General features: G+C 39.8%; 3 protein-coding genes and 1 pseudogene across 3 annotated transcripts; 2 read left to right on the plus strand and 2 right to left on the minus strand.

Moving 5' to 3' along the window:
• The first annotated feature begins 943 nt into the window (after positions 1-943).
• LOC103512956 lies at positions 944-13,740 on the plus strand. The gene is made up of 6 exons (XM_008477755.3): positions 944-1,036; positions 3,273-3,583; positions 3,847-4,004; positions 12,223-12,428; positions 13,130-13,320; positions 13,696-13,740. The coding sequence occupies exons 2-6, from the start codon at positions 3,503-3,505 to the stop codon at positions 13,738-13,740; spliced, it is 681 nt and encodes a 226-aa protein (XP_008475977.1). The 5' UTR covers positions 944-1,036; positions 3,273-3,502.
• Positions 7,719-10,924, plus strand: LOC113468948. Its single transcript, XM_026826285.1, has 4 exons — positions 7,719-7,866; positions 8,238-8,331; positions 8,953-9,097; positions 10,773-10,924. The coding sequence occupies exons 1-4, from the start codon at positions 7,862-7,864 to the stop codon at positions 10,907-10,909; spliced, it is 381 nt and encodes a 126-aa protein (XP_026682086.1). The 5' UTR covers positions 7,719-7,861; the 3' UTR covers positions 10,910-10,924.
• On the minus strand, positions 12,061-12,177 carry LOC113468952 (annotated as a pseudogene).
• On the minus strand, positions 13,596-17,051 carry LOC103512950 (GPALPP motifs-containing protein 1). Its single transcript, XM_008477750.2, has 4 exons — positions 17,002-17,051; positions 16,202-16,390; positions 15,087-15,257; positions 13,596-14,292 (listed from the first exon to the last, which is right to left on the minus strand). Exons 1-4 carry the CDS (start codon positions 17,011-17,013, stop codon positions 14,128-14,130), a joined length of 537 nt encoding a protein of 178 aa, XP_008475972.1. The 5' UTR covers positions 17,014-17,051; the 3' UTR covers positions 13,596-14,127.
• Between the last annotated feature and the right edge of the window lie 169 nt (positions 17,052-17,220).

Raw genomic sequence — 17,220 nt, forward strand, 5'->3', positions numbered from 1 at the left:
TTTATTATTCAATCATTATCATTACCTGAACCTGAGGGATTTCAATTGTATTTACAGACTGGGAGGGTGGAGACATTCATTTCCTTCAGATTAACCCGTTCAATTATCAAGAAGTTGATTTGAAGAATTTCGGAGATCTTGTCAACCCGAAATCGAAGAATAGAATACCCGTTGTGGTAATTATGCAGAAGTCACGTCCGTGGAAAAGAAAAGCTCCTTTTTGTATTTAACCTAACCCTATAATAACACTAATCACGGCTCTTATTGTGAAAACTCCTTCTTGCGTTTAACCTAACCCTATAATAACACTGGTCACTGCTCGGTTGTGCCAGTTCCTTTGGTAGCAATATTCCACGGACGTGACTTCTGCACAAGTAGGTACCCATGTTATTTATCCTCTTGGGATGGAATAGAATATACCTCATTTATACTGCCAGGATGAGACTGAAATGTCCCTTTAGTCCCGCAGTCTAAATAAGTATATCCAATTGTACAGAAAACCTCCCTATGTATATGAAATCACCCTCATTATTCTATTTTTTTGAATACATGAATTATATATTCCCAAATTGAATATGAAACATTTGTCTCTATTTATTTCACCTTTAGAGGGATTCGAACCTGTAATTTTTCAACAACAGAACTTTTTTTAATAGGGTTTCGTGCGAAATTTAAAAATATGAACTGGAGGGAGGTTGTTAGAATGAACATACCTAAGACCAAACCCCTCTGATTTTTTTAAAGAGTTATTGCTAGGTGGTTTTGAACTTGGCTCCTTTCTTTCACACTTGGGTTTTTCAAGGTTAGTGCATTTATCAAAAGTAAATCCCTGTGTTAGATTACCCGTGTGTATTACACCACTCATAAACCTTAGAATAAGCATTAAGATAAGATTAAAACAACTGCCCAGATCTTGTGTTAAAAAAGACAAACATTGTTTCAGATTTTTTTACCGTGGTAATTAGTCATTAGAATCGGTATAGCAGTTACATAATAACTGTTTTTAATTGGAACTAAGCTACTGAGGATCGACACGGTAATCAAAGAAAGTGAATAAATGAATCATTTTAAGTTTAGGCGCGAGTCTATAGGTTTTTTTTTATTATCATCATATTGATTGATACGTTTAACGAGCTATTTAATGGCTTGATTTTTAGCTCTATTACCATCATATTGATTGATAGGTACGTTTGACGAGCGTTTGGCTTGATTTTTAGCTCAATATTATCATATTTATCATTATTATTGTTTGAGTCTGGTCAAACGCAATTCCCTCCCCAAGCATACTCCAAACTCCATGTCAACAAACATTTCAACATGAACCTAGTAGAATAGAATATACCCTGTTTATCCTGCCTCCTGCCAGAATGAGACTGAAAAGTCCCCTTACTCACGCAGTGTAAACAAGGTCATGTGATTTGTTAATAGTCCCCAGTCTTAGAGATATGTACTATTTATTGATGAGGTATTGATTTAAAAAGTCAAATAAGTAATTAATTGACCAGTTGTTTGACAAGTAAACCACCGAAAGCACATTTATTACCTAATTATAATTAGGTAACTGTTTGTGGAATCATAAAAAAATTAACGAAATAATTATAAGTTCTATGGTTTAGTACGGGCGCTATTTTGTACCCACTATGTTCCTAAATCTATAAAATATACGATCCCAGCAGGATAAACAAGGTATATTCTATTCTCTCTACTCTAATGAAAGAGTTTACTGTTTCATTTGAAAGAGCTCGACTTGAAAATGAAACACTTGGTGTTTCTATGTAATGAAACACGAAACGGTGAAACTCTCGGCACCTCGCGTTATCAGGTCGAGTATTGATAAACTCTTTACTCTTTCTATCACTATACAAATATTGTACCTATAAAATTACTATCATATGTATGTATATTTATAGACTATGTAAAATGTATATTGTATACGTATTCTCTTGTTATTTCTATTACTCATCTAGAGTTTATACCGTTAACCAGTATATTTATAATTTTATAGACTACGTAAAATGTATATTGTATACGTATTCTCTTGTTATTTCTATTACTCATCTAGAGTTTATACCGTTAACCCATGGGTACCTCGGAAATTTGAGATAGTTTTTTATTATTCAATCATTATACCTAACAACCTGAGTGATTTCAACTGTATTTACAGACTGGGAGGGTGGAGACATCCATTTCCTTCAGATTAACCCGTTCAATTATCAAGAAGTTGATTTAAAGAGGTTCGGAGATCTTGTCGAACCGAAATCGAAGAATAGAATACCCGTTGTGGTAATTATGCAGAAGTCACGTCCGTGGAAAAGAAAAGCTCCTTTTTGTATTTAACCTAAACCCGAAATCGAAGAATAGAATACTCGTTGTGGTAATTATGCAGAAGTCACGTCCGTGGAAAAGAAAAGCTCCTTTTTGTATTTAACCTATCCTAACCCTATAATAACACTGGTCACTGCTCGTTTGTGCCAGTTCCTTTGGTAGCAATATTCCACGGACGTGACTTCTGCACAAGTACCCATGTTGTTTATCCTCTTGGGATGGAATAGAATATTGAGGATAAAATTTGCCCCGGACGGAAATCGAACCAGCTGCCTGGGGCTTAAAAATCAAATTTATTATTTAATACATAAATACAAATAGGTAATAGAGATAAAGATATTCAATGATTACCTACATAATGAATCTCGGTCCGAGACACATATCAAAAGGGTTAACATTTCTTATCAACGCAAGGTAGATTAAAGAAATCGAGCTCAATGGGTTAACTCCGTAATCAGTTTATCACCGGCATTGATATCAAAATGTTTTTCTTCAATTCATCCCAATGTCTAATTAGTATTATGTTTAAAAAACTCCCGGTGTAAAAACAAATGAAGAACGTTGTTTGTTGTTCAGATCAAAAGAAGAAAAAAGTTTTCGGTGATAAAATGTACTTAGGTACGTAATCGAGTGATTAATTAATTTGATTGAAATCGATTAAAAAAATATAAAAAAGTGAATCTTCTTCGTGCTCTCAATAAAAGAAATTTCAATATCTACATTTTGAAACTAATAAATGTCCTTCAAAAGAATCATCACTTAAAGGCCCTGGTTGTAAAATCAGCTTTGGTAGGAAACTTTAAAAATTTAACTAGAAGTTAATCTCGCTTTCTTACTGGGGCAAAATCACGTGAAAATTATACTTATACAAGTGCAAAATCAGGTGAAATTTTTCCTAGTATTTTGTGCATTTTCAACTTGACCTAGATTTGTCTGTAACTGGGTAGCGGGTAGGTAGGTATGTGATTCGTCACGAAATTCCGTGAAATGACAGTTCTTCTACTCTACACCCTGAACTAAAAAGGAGCTCCCAGTACAAGTATCACCTTCGCGTAAGACACTAAAACTAAAGAGGTGTCTCCTTTAACCTGGAATCAAAAGTCTCTCTGAAAAGCTGGAATCGAAATTTCCTCTAGAAAGCTGGAATCGATCGAGCGGTCCGTGCACTGTGAGGACAATGGATACCACAGATCTCACGGAAGGTCGCAAGTTATACAGGACAGTGTCCGCGTGTTTGATAGTCGTGTTCAGTTTGAAGGTAAGTTAAAGGGGGGTTATTAGGTACAGTATTTTAATGTTTCACTACTATTACTTCGTTTTTTAGTCCGTCCTTCCTTTATTATTACAATAGTAATAAAAAGGTATAAGGAACGGACTATTGTATTCGCTTCGGTGTCGTCTGTCTGTCTGTCCCCATAGAAGGACTTATCCAAACCTAGTTTTTTTTTCTGTTATACTACCTGTTCCCCCGGCCAGACAGTCAATCAAACCTATTTCAATAATAATAATCTTCTATTTCAGAATGTGTTCACCATTTGTATGGAGGTGGCAGTCCTGGGTTCGATTCTCTCGTCTGCCCTCTGTATTTTACCGGAAGATATAGTGAGGGTTCATTTGTTTTCCGACATTCTGTTCGTGCTAGCCCTGGCCAATTTGGCTCAGAGTATATTCGGTGTAAGGTAAGCTCCTCCTATTCAGTAAACTGTACGGTAAAGGTAGGAACACACTATCACATCACGTGAGCTCACGCAAACCCACTTAAAAAACGGGCCACAAACCAGTGGCGTAGCGTGTATGTATGGCGTGTATGGCGGCCATACAACTCAAAAGTTCACTCTAATGCCCATAAATATTAATGGCACATGTTGTTTATCCTCTTGGGATGGAATAGAATATACCTTGTTTATACTGCCAGGATGAGACTGAAATGTCCCTTTACTCCCGCAGTCTAAATAAGTATAAGAAGGAGGATAGGATAGAAAAAAGGCTACAAATAAACCTTATTCATTCAATCTTATCCTTATTTAAAAATAAATAAAGTATCTTTGTAAAAAAAAAAAAAAATCAAGACTTGAGGATAAAGTTTGCCCCGGACGGAAATCGAACCAGCTGCCTGGGGCTTAAAAATCAAATTTATTATTTAATACATAAATACAAATAAAAGAGATAAAGATATTCAATGATTACCTACATAATGAAATCTCGGTCCGAGACACATATCAAAAGGGTTAACATTTCTTATCAACGCAAGGTAGATTAAAGAAATCGAGCTCAATGGGTTAACTCCGTAATCAGTTTATCACCGGCATTGATATCAAAATGTTTTTCTTCAATTCATCCCAATGTCTAATTATTATGTTTAAAAAACGCCCGGTGTAAAAACAAATGAAGAACGTTGTTTGTTGTTCAGATCAAAAGAAGAAAAAAGTTTTCGGTGATAAAATGTACTTAGGTACGTAATCGAGTGATTAATTAATTTGATTGAAATCGATTAAAAAAATATAAAAAAGTGAATCTTCTTCCTGCTCTCAATAAAAGAATTTCAGAATTTCAATATCTACATTTTGAAAACTAATAAATGTCCTTCAAAAGAATCATCACTTAAAGGCCCTGGTTGTAAAATCAGCTTTGGTAGGAAACTTTAAAAATTTAACTAGAAGTTAATCTCGCTTTCTTACTGGGGCAAAATCACGTGAAAATTATACTTATACAAGTGCAAAATCAGGTGAAATTTTTCCTAGTATTTTGTGCATTTTCAACTTGACCTAGATTTGTCTGTAACTGGGTAGCGGGTAGGTAGGTATGTGATTCGTCACGAAATTCCGTGAAATGACAGTTCTTCTACTCTACACCCTGAACTAAAAAGGAGCTCCCAGTTACAAGTATCACCTGTTCGCGTAAGACACTAAAAGACTAAAGTGCGTCTTCCTTTAACCGGGAATCAGAAAGTTTCTCTTAAAAGCCTGGAATCGAAATTTCCCTCTAGAAAGCGTGGAAATCGATCGAGCGGGTCGGTGCACTGTGAGCGACAATGATACCCACAGATCTCACGGAGTCGCAAGTTATACAGGACAGGTGTCCGCGGTGTGTTGATAGTCTGTGCTTCAGTTTGAAGGTAAGTAAAGGGGGGTTATTACGCGTACAGTATTTTAATGTTTCACTACTGAGTGAGCGCGCGCGTTTTGTTAGTCCGTCCTTGGGCCTTTATTATTACAAGTAGTAATAAAAAGGTATAAGGAAACGCGACTATTGTATTCGCTTCGGTTGTCGTCTGTCTGGGTCTGTCCCCATAGAGAGGACTCTGATCCAAACCAGTTTTTTTTTCTTGTTACTACTACCGTCTCCCCCGGCGCCAGGGCAGTCATCAAACCTATTTCAATAATAATAATCTGTCGTATTCAGAATGTGTCACCATTTGTATGGAGGTGGCAGTCCTGGCGTTCGATCCTCTGTCGTGCTGCCCTGCTGTATGCTTACGCGGCCTGAAGATATAGTGGAGGGTTCATTTTGTTTTCCGACATTCTGTTCGTGCTAGCCCTGGCCAATTTGGTCAGAGTATATTCGGTGTAAGGAAGTCTCCCAGAACTGTACGGTAAAGGTAGGGAACAACACTATACATCACGTGAGCTCACGCAAACCCACTTAAAAAACGGGCCACCAAACCAGTGCGTAACGTGTATGTATGGACGTGTATGGGCGGCCATGACAACATCAAAAGTTCTGTCTAATGGCCCATAAATGATTAATGGGCATGTATGTGATGGGACTTGGTAGACCTGTGCATAAGCCCTACAATGCCTTACACTTGAATATTAGACGCACGCTCGAGCGCCACTGGCCACAAAACACTTGCTTCCGATAACCAAGGGGGAGAAAGCGCGCCCAAGCTACACGAGGCTGCGGAGGCTGGCCGATATTTCTTTGGGTAGGTATAGGGGGTCGTCGACTTTTTAACAAATGAGGTTTCTCTTGGACGGGGGTTTACCCACCATTCGGGCGACAAGCTACCCGCGCTTCGCTCAATTTAACCTCACCCAACGCTGGAGTGGAGCCGGGAACCCAGCAGCACGGCGATACCCCAGGCATGGTCAAAAACGCAGTCCAGGTGACTAAACCACGCGCAATGTTGCGCTAACTGTCAGTTGATCCGTGGGGGAACTGGTGCATTCAAACGTGATATCGCCCGGCTGATTGATAGTAATTATGTATGTATTTTTAAATTTTTGGGGAAACCTCATTTCAGACTGTCAGTGATGCATACGACGAGCTTCCTTCTGCCTCTGCCCGGTATTCCTCTACTATCTGAACCTGCCGGCTAACATATGCCCTAGCCCAGGGTGATCCTGTATGCCATGGGCCCCTGCACGAGAGATTCCCTAGAATGGGCGAATCTAGGGACTGCATCGCTTCATGGTTGTTTCATTCTGATTGCTGGTGTGTTCAGAGTTTGTTGAAGCATACGAGGTAAGAAAAGAAAAAAAAATTAATAATTAATAATAATAAAATCATCATGTCACCGACTTTCTTATTCCTATTGATTTGTCCTTAACTTGTTGTTTCCTCCAATTATGGATTTTGGGGAGGTCTCCTTGTGATAACTTTTCTCTTAATCTAACGCGTTCAGTCAGTAGAGCGCGAAAACGCCAAAAAGCGGTAAAACGGACAAAATGAGGTTCGAATACAGCTAACCGTGTACTCCGATGATAATGCCTCTAGGAATGCCCCAGCCAGGTGGCGACTTTGGTATGCCATGGGCCTGTACAGAGGTCCCTAGAATGGCAATCTAGACTGCATCAGCTTCAATGGTTGTTTGCATTCTGATAGCTGTGTGCCAGAGTTTGTTGAGCAGTACGGACGTAAGTGTACGCGTAAAAAAGCTTCGCCTTTCGCCGTGTACAGACGGGGTCGCGGTTTTGCGTTAGCCTCTCAATCAGCCCCTAGCTAGCGGTGATTGCTTTGGGCTTGACATTTGGTTTGGTGCGAAAAATATTCAGCCGTTCCGGAACTTTACAAACGGACTGCATTAGGCAGAAAAGAACCACCCACAAGGCATTTCCCCTTACGGGTGGTTCTTTTCTGCTTCATGTTGTCCAATTTTGTAATGGTACTTTGGGAGTCTTCGAGTCTTCTTTGAACGAAGTGAGTTCCTAAGTTTTACGTAGGTAATTTTTTATTCCCTGGCTAAGCACTAGGTCGCAGGTTCGATTCCCGCCCGGGGCGGATTTTATCCTAAACAGATGAGGTTCTTTCTCGGAACGGCTGGCTTTGTGTACCCGAATTCGAAGCACAGAGCCGAAAAAACTGCACCTCCACCGGAAATCAAACCTGTAACCTCTCGTGTGCAAGCGTAGCATACGACCGGCGTGACGAATTATGGGCCTACTAACACCTTTTTAACCCCTTCTATCCCACAGGCCTATATACGTGTTTAACCCGTTTGATATCGCCCATCTCTTTGATCTCTTGTGTCATCTTCCTACCTATAGCACTACTGGACACAATTGTGGACAAATGCTCCAAGAACATCTTCCTGTCTATGGGGTAAGGAACCCTTTATTGTCATTATTTTATAACTATTTTTTTAAACCTATTATTATTTTGAAAAGGTTTGATCTAGAGAAAAAGGTAACTGCTGAAGTCTTGTCTTTCCGAAAGCGAAAACAGAAGGAAGACAGGATAGGAGAAAGCCAGCCGTTCCTAGAACGAACCTTATCTGTTTAGGACAAAGTTCGCCCCGGGCGGTAATCGAACCAATTAAACGGCTGGTTCAATTTACGTTTTGGAGCCCTTTGAGGGGTCCTGAAGGGATCTTTCTATACTTGAGATGTGTAATTCACAGAACTACTAGTGCTTTTTTTTGTAAGGAAAAAGTATCTGTTTTATTATTTTTTTTATTTATTTCTTGTTTCCAGGACAATTATGCTGTTTTCCATAGTGGCCTATAATACGAACTGTTTCAAAGTGAAAATCTGTGATGTCAAAATCAATGTGTGTTCTGTGTTTTCGGTAAGTTGATTCGAACCCGCGCCCTCCTGTTTACCACGCGAGCACCTTGACGACTGCACCACCGAGGCAGGTTGTGTGACTGGCTGTTGCGGGGCCCACTCGGCCTCGTGAGGAAACTGTATCTGTAAATACGCATAGCGACCGGTGCCAGCATGGTGGGTAAACATTGGGCGCTGAATTATTGAGATATTTTGGAAAATACTACAATGCTGCAGTGAGCACCAAAGTTGTGATATAATAACACAATGAAACGGCATTAAAGGCGCTGTACTTTTTGAAGCCTCGTGAGGAAACTGTAACTGTAAATACGCATAGCGACCGGTACCAGCATGGTAGGTAAACATTGGGCGCTGAATTATTGAGATATTTGGAAAATACTACAATGCTGCAGTGAGCACCAAAGTTGTGATATAATAACACAATGAAACGGCATTAAAGGCGCTGAATTATTGAGATATGTATTTGGAAAATACTACAATGCTGCAGTGAGCACCAAAGTTGTGATATAACAACACAATGAAACGGCATTTATTATTGATTACTTTTTGAAAATTGAAGGACGTGGGAGATAGGTACCTAATTCTTGAGGAACCAAAACTAAACCTTTTTTTCTGTCCACAGATCTTCATCACCGTTTCAATAGCATGGCTGATCTGTTTTCTCATCACCTGGTTTGATCTCATCTCTACTATCAGCCCAGTACGGACCGACTACCACAGTAGTATGCTACGCTATATCGATTACGTATATCACTATCCACGCCTGTGTAAGTCTCTCTTCTTCTTATTTGCTAACATTACTAAACCTCTTTATTTGCTAACATTACTATTACATATTTTCATATTTAAGCAAGGTCTTTTGATATAAACCTTATGCATTATGCTGTTAAACCCATAAAATATACGAGACTTTGTTTAGACTGCTGGGGTGAAGGGACTTTTCAGACTCATTCGAGCAGGATAAACAAGCTATATTCTATATATTCTATTTTTCTTTTACTGCACCTTTTGCTAATCTTATTTGGGTTCGGCGTTACCCTCCTATCTAATGCTTCCTACCTCTCTTTTTTTTAGAGGTGGGAAAATCTTAGAAAGACCCCCAAAATCAAAAGCCAAACCTTTGATATGGGGAGTGTGGATTTCTGTCTCGATACTAGTGAGCCCTACCCACTAAAAACCCAACCTCTTTCTCTTCTTCTTATTTAAACCTCTTTATTTGCTAACATTACTATTACATATTTTCATAATTAAGCAAGGTCTCTTGATATAAACCTTATGCATTCTGCTGATAAACCCATAAAATATACGAGATCTTGTTTAGACTGCTGGGGTGAAGGGACTTTTTAGACTCATTCGAGCAGGATAAACAAGGTATATTCTATTCTTCTTTTACTGCACCTTTTCCTAATCTTATTTGGGTTCGGCGTTACCCTCCTATCTAATGCTTCCTACCTCCTCCATCAATACATATAATTATCTTGCATTCATGTCTGTTGTGGGGATTATTTATACTTGGCGTCAAACTTTCGAGCACGCAGAGGTTTCTTGCGAAGATTTCACGAGTTTTTGAACGATTAAATTTATGTTTTGTTTGACCAACCGTGTTTGATTTTATTGCAAAGTCCTTTTTTCCACCATAATCGCTGGCTCCTACTAATTTTTCATTTTCCTTTCAGTTCAATGGGGTTATCCGAAGTTTTCCCTATCGGCAGTTACTATCATTGTACCTTCAGTTCTAGTCACCATACCGTTTATTGCAAAGTCCTTTTTTCCACCATAATCGCTGGCTCCTACTAATTTTTCGTTTTCCTTTCAGTTCAATGGGGTTATCCGAAGTTTTCCCTATCGGCAGTTACTATCATTGTACCTTCAGTTCTAGTCACCATACCGTTCACCTCGTCTATCGACTATGTATGGGCACACCTTAACAATTACTTTTCACTGATTTTTTTTTTCTCCATTTCAATTTCAGATCTGGAAGCGAAGCATCGTCCAGCTGTCCAGCGTTCTTCTCCTAGTCATTTCCATCTGGACTCGGCTCTCTGCCTACATCACCCTCATTCCTGAGCCTCTTCTAGGCGCCCTACTAACGATCCTGTGTGTACAACAAGTAGCTGGGTGTGGACGCGTCCTGTCCACAAGAGTGGACATACTCAGCAGACGAAACGTGTACATTATCATCATGTCCATTCTACTACCCATGGTAAGTAGGTGTGTCCACACATAGTCGACCGCTTTGATCGATGTTGACTGAACCGTCCACACTGCCTCGACAACATGGGTAGATTCATCTCGTCGATCGATGGCCGGTCCTATGTTTCGACACACCTTTAGAAGTAATGTAGTGTTCATATAATCTGACACAAATTTTGTCAGTTCATTGCAAAGTCCTTTTTTTCACCATAATCGCTGGCTCCTACTAATTTTTCATTTTCCTTTCAGTTCAATGGGGTTATCCGAAGTTTTCCCTCTCGGCAGTTACTATCATTGTACCTTCAGTTCTAGTCACCATACCGTTCTCTGTGGAAAGCTATAGGGAAGCTAAACATCTTCAGGGTAAGTTACAAAATCAAGTATAGATGCCGCCAATAAACAGCGGGCATAGAAAATTAATGCAATTTCCATTTCAGAACATAAAGTATACCTAGATGCCGCCAATAAACAGTTGGTATGGAAAATGAAGGCCAAATCCAATGAGGTTCTTAACAAATTTCTGTCTTTTACTGATGTCACTTAGCTTATATTCTGGACTAGGGAGGGCCCCTCCTCGGACTTTATTTTCTGCTCCTTTACTGTAGGCCGCACTCCGAAAATTTGGAGCCTCCCCTCCGGGTACATCACTAATTGGACGTTTGCCCCCCCCCCCTCAATAAATTCCTGGATACGGCCCGGATCTTGATTTGTAGATTTCTACTTCTACGGTATCAGCCTAGTTAGCTTAGTTGGTAGTGCGTCTGCCTTGTAAGCGCTAGGCCGCGGGTTCGATTCCCGCCCGGGGCGGATTTTATCCTGATGGGATAATGTTCGTTCTCGGAAACGGCTGGCTTTCTCCTATCCTGTCTTCCTTCTCTCCTCGATTTCGGGACGATAAGACCATAGCAGTTAAAGTTCCCTCTGTCAAACCTCTTAAAAAAAAAAAAAAAAAAAAAAAAAAAAAAAAAAAAAAAAAAAAACAAAACTATTGAATAACAAAATAGCATGCCCAGGGCTCATAGATAAAGTGCAAATCAGAGTACCGAACACACTCTCCTTAAGAGAAAGAACTGAAGCTAGAGATTATTTTTATATCCATAGAAATTGTTCCCTGTGTACCTGGAGTCACCGTTAATCTCTTCCCTTATCTGCTTCAATAAACACTCAGTAAACTTAGATTTAAATATACATGAAATCAAATTTAGGGACAGGTGCAGGGAGATTCTGGATATAGGCTGATGGCCTGTATATGGAGTCTCCCTGTACCCTAATCCTGTCTACGTAATTGCAATTGCAATAATTGCGTGTAGACAGTGACAAAAAAAAAAAAAAAAACCACAAACACTTCTTCCATAACCAAGGGGAACGCTCCAAGCTAACGAGGCTGCGGAGGCTGGCAGATATGTCTTTGGGTAGGTATAGGGGTTCGTCACTTTTAACAACTTAGGTCTTCTCTTGACGGGGGTTTTACCCACCATTCGGCGACAAGCTACCCGCCTCCTCAATTTAACCTCACCCAACCTGAGTGGAGCCGGGAACCCAGCAGCACGCGATACCCCAGATGGTCACCATCCAGGTACTAACCACGCGCAATGTTGCTTAACTTCAGTGATCCGTGGGGAACTGGTGCATTCAACGTGATATCGCCGCTGATTGATATGTAATATGTATGTATTTTAAATTTTTGAACTCATTTCAGACTGTCAGTGATGCATACGACGAGCTTCCTTCTCCTCTGCCCTATTCTCTACTATCTGAACCTACCGGCTAACAAATGCCCTAGCCAGGGTGATCTGTATGCCATCGGCCCTGTACAGAGATCCCTAGAATGGCAATCTAGACTGCATCAACTTCATGGTTGTTTCATTCTGATTGCCGTGTGCCAGAGTTTGTTTAGCATACGACGTAAGTGTACGCATATTATAATAATCTTTTTCTTGGCCTTTCCCCGTGTACAGACCCCGTCGGCGTTTTTCGTCAGTCTCTCAATCAGCCCTAACTAGGGTGATTGCTTTGGGCTGACCTTTGGTTTTGGCTACAAATTTTACGAGTGGATGCCCTTCGCACTCAACTTTTGCTATCTCTCTTGCTAATATATGCTATTGAAATTTAATCAATGGGTGGGATTATTGCCTACTTGATCGATGTTGACTGAACCGTCCACACTGCCTCGACAACATGGGTAGATTCTTCTCGTCGATCGATGGCCGGTCCTATGTTTCGACACACCTTTAGAAGTAATGTAGTGTTCATATAATCTGACACAAATTTTGTCAGTTTACAATGATTTGACTTGGGATCGAAAAACCAAACTCGGTTTGAAGTCCACCCTGCTAACCCCCGAGGTTGGTTATTTGAATATGATGTGTACGAACTTATATTCGTACACATCATAGGATAATTAAGTCACATATTTATTATTATATTTTTAAAACGAAACTTTTTTCATTTAATACATTTCACATTTTATTTGCTTTTAATTTCTATTATCGACTCCTCCCTTTTCTCAATCTCAGAAAAGAGGGGGGGGAGTCGAGTCTATCACGTGACATCTCACCAATCACATTAATTTCTATTCTTGACTCCTCCCTCTTTTCAGCTTCTAGACCACGGCTTGGCCGCCCTCTCCATGCCACACAACACGCACATGTCCCGTCTCATCCTCGTCGTTACCATGACAACGCTACTGGATCACGTGACTTCTGACCAATCAGTGAGCGCGGATACGCTAGATTTGGTCTCTGCGCAGCCGGCTCGCGCACATAACCTTGAAGCCAATGAGACACTGAATGAGTGCGTGAGTTCTTTGGAGCAAGTGACGTGCTGTTGTTTATCTTGTTTAGTGTGAAAACGCGTCTACTGTGGAAATGGAACACAAAATGGAGTGGGGTCGAGTGGATTGGAACTCATCACATGCCTTCAGGCACACTCCATTTGTCAAGGGTCTAGGTTTTCCTTACCCTTGGGATCAATTTAATTTGAATGGAAGGAGCCCCAGGTATTATTTCTGGGCGTGAGGGACTTCTGCGAATTCTTTATGGAACAAGGTTCTGAACAAAAAGGCCACAGACATTAAAAGAAGAAGAAAAAAATAAAAGAGTTTAGTTTAAATGCTTCTGTCACACATGTCATCCCACTCTTTAATACACTTCTTTAATTCTTTATGGAACAGAGGTGTGAACAAAATGCCGCAGGCAAGAGAAAAAATGCATTTTAAAATCGTCTTTAAATGCTTCTGACACAAATGTCGTTCCCCTCTTTATTACACCTGGATAAATTTTATGACTTGACTAGGACTCGAACCACCAACCTCCGCATCAAAGATTGATTGATACGTTTAACGAGCTATTTAATGACTTGATTTTTAGCTCACCTCCACATCAAAGTTTCACCGAGCTAACCACCACTGAGATCACACTTTGTCATATCTAGAGGTGACGCATTTTTATTTATTTACTTACACAAACGGGCGGACCCTTTACTAACTATCTAATCAAAGTTCTCTCTAAGTTCAATCAACCAAGTCCGCTGGTTACCTTAAGCATTTAAATTCAGGTTACATTCGCATAGGTATGCTGTAACCAGCCCGTTACTTGCGGTGATTTCACAAGAACTTGGACTCGCCAGTAGAGAACCTCGTATCCAACAGTTGCGCCTTGTTCACAATGGCCTTCCTTTGTGCCTCGTCAAACCGGTTCACCTGAAGATCAACATCGCGGTCAAATGGGCGCCGCTCGGGCGGCCTGTCGCCTCGCTCCTTGTCTTTTTTCTGAGGAAGTAAAAAAAAGAGGTCGAAATTTAAGGGAAAAATCAAAGTCCATGTTGAAACCTTAATTTTACTATTCTGAAGTATGTTCTGCACTCTACAGTAGTTCCATTTTCCTTTCGTTTAATACAGGCACCATTTCAGTTTCCCAAAAGGAAAATACACCAATCTCGTAGTAACCAGAACAATGTTCACAGTAATTTATTTAAGCAGATAAGCAGGCATATGAATTATAATTAGATTGAGCTTATCTCAAAATTTGAATGTGTTCAAATTATGTTTTAGGAAAAAAAAGAAGATTTTTGATAAACTTGTTTTAGTTTTTATTATTTTATTTCTAAGCTACTTAAACTATAGGTACCTTACCTACTTACTATTGTTATACTTTGACCATTTTTATTGTAAATACTGTTAATGTCCGAGGCATACTTCTCTAACTTTAGTTATGTATTTACCAATATTTTGCCATAGTTTTTATAAACTTTATACAGAGACACTTTGTAAATAAAATTATATACAGTTATTTTTGTAATGTTGCCCTTAAAATGTTTTCTCTCGTCCTTTTTTCAGTTAAAAAAAGAAAAAGAAAAAAAATTGATAGGGGGACCTGTAACAATGGAGGTGTTTTCGTCCCCAAATCGAAGAGAAAAGGAGGTCACACGAGTCTAATGTCGCAGTTGTTTCATGGCTATGAAATAGAAAGGGCAGTGTGAAACACTCATCTTAAAAAAAAATAATAATAAAAATGAAAAAATAATAATAAATATTCGCCATGGGCGGGAATCGAACCAACTCACCTTCTGTTTCTTCTTCAGCTTCTCCTGGTGTAGCTCCATCAGACTTTTGTCTCTCTTGTGTTTTTTGCTCTTCTTGCATTTCTCAATCATTTGCTCCATGGTTTTATCTCGCTCATTAATGAGGAACTTTCGCCTTTCTTCTTCTGGATTAGGTGGGGGCTCTCCTTCAATCTGAAAGAAGACAAAGAAAGTTGAGGGCCAGCCTAGTTAGCTTAGTTGGTGGAGCGTCTGCCTTGTAAGTGCTAGGCCGCGGGTTCGATTCCCGCCCGGGCATTTCTCAATCATTTGCTCCATGGTCTTGTCTCGCTCATTAATGAGGAACTTTCGCCTTTCTTCTTCCGGATTAGGTGGGGGCTCTCCTTCAATCTGAAAGAAGACAAAGAAAGTTGAGGGCCAGCCTAGTTAGCTTAGTTGGTGGAGCGTCTGCCTTGTAAGTGCTAGGCCGCGGGTTCGATTCCCGCCCGGGGCGGATTTTATCCTGAACGAATAATGTTCGTTCTCGGAACGGCCAGCTTCCTCCTATTCTGTCTTTCTTATATCTTCGATTCCGGGAAGATAAGACCTTAGGAGTCACAGTTCGGTCTGTTAAATAAATCGTTTTTAAGTAAGTCTTATGGCATATAGATAATTTTTTCGTGGAACCCCTCAGTTGGGATTAAATACTAATACAGATAAGGTTCATTCTCGGAAGGGCTGGCTTTCTCCTATCCTGGCCTCCTCTCTTAGATTTCTAGACGATAAGACTTTGTTGATAAAAAAAACGGATTGTGGAAATGACTTTGTTCTGGAAATGACTAGTTTCTCCTATTATGTCCTTGTTCTCTCTTCGACTTAAGAGACAGTAACTAAAAAAAAAAAAGTTTCACCACCTGTTTTATCTTTTATTGGTTATAGCTTGGAAACCACTGCGAGTTTCGGAAAATCCGTTCTTAGTGGGCCTGTTCAAATCAAAAGGAAGCTATTCTCGAAGTTTCATCAAAATTGGTCCAGCCGTTTCGGCTGTGCGTTGATTATGAATGAATGAGTCAGGGTTTACTCTTTTATTAATAAAATATAGATTTGATAGAATAGTTTCATCAGATCTTTTATTGAATGCTGATGGAAACCTGACTTACCAGCAGCTTCTGCTGTTTCTTCAGCTTATCTGCGGGGGTGTCAGTCCAGTCACTCCGATTGCTCATATCAGGACCCTCTGTTGCTCGGAACTGTCTTGGACCCAGGCCCAAATGTACGGTGCTCTCCGGGGGCAACTCTAACATCCAGGCTTCCCGTCGAGCAGTGCCATCATCTTCAGGAGTACCTTTCTGAGAAAGAAAAATAATAATAATTAAAAATAGTAATAATAATAAAAAGAGAGAAGAGATGATTTCTTACTCAAGTACCATCTAATAGTAAAACGTTTGTTGTGGTTGTACTTGACATATACCTTGTTTATCCTGCTAAAATAGGACTGAAAATCCCACTATCCCTGCAGTCTAAAGAAGGCCTGGTAATTTTGACATGTTTATCTTCCTCTTTATTTAGTCTAAAATCTAACCGCCGTATGTATGAAGTCTAAAGATAAACTTTAGTTTAACTTGAAATGAAAATCTTGCCAAATTTCATGAAATCTAGCCAGTTATTTCAAGAAATGACATGAAATTGGCAACATTGTTCGTCTTAAGTTAAACTAAAGTTTAACTTTGGCTTTCATACATACGACGGTAAGTCTTGAATTACCTAAAGGTAAAGAGAGCCTCTTTTACATAGCCAATATTATCTCTCTTTCAGAGTATGTAAGTTTGTAAGTCATACCCAGTTGTCCTCACACAAAGCTGGCATTTGACTGTCAGAAAAATCCCTGACCATCAGGAATTCAGGGCCTGTTTTGCAGGATGATTTAATGACCCTCGCAGGATTTATCAGGTAAACTCACTTTGTTTTGCATTTCATGCTTGAGTATTAGAGCTCTCAATTAAAGTAGCTACTCAATTGTTCTCACGAGGTTGAGTGCACCCGGATGTTCAATCAGAGAGCCAATAAAACTTCGACCCGCCAGGAATCGAACCTAGGACCTGCGGCGTATAAGCAATGGTGTAGCGGTCCAGACGCTCGCGTGGTAATCAAGAGGGCATGGGTTCAATCCACGTTTCGT

The sequence above is a fragment of the Diaphorina citri genome, unplaced genomic scaffold (assembly GCF_000475195.1).
Source record: "Diaphorina citri unplaced genomic scaffold, Diaci psyllid genome assembly version 1.1 scaffold904, whole genome shotgun sequence".
Lineage (NCBI taxonomy): Eukaryota > Metazoa > Arthropoda > Insecta > Hemiptera > Psyllidae > Diaphorina > Diaphorina citri.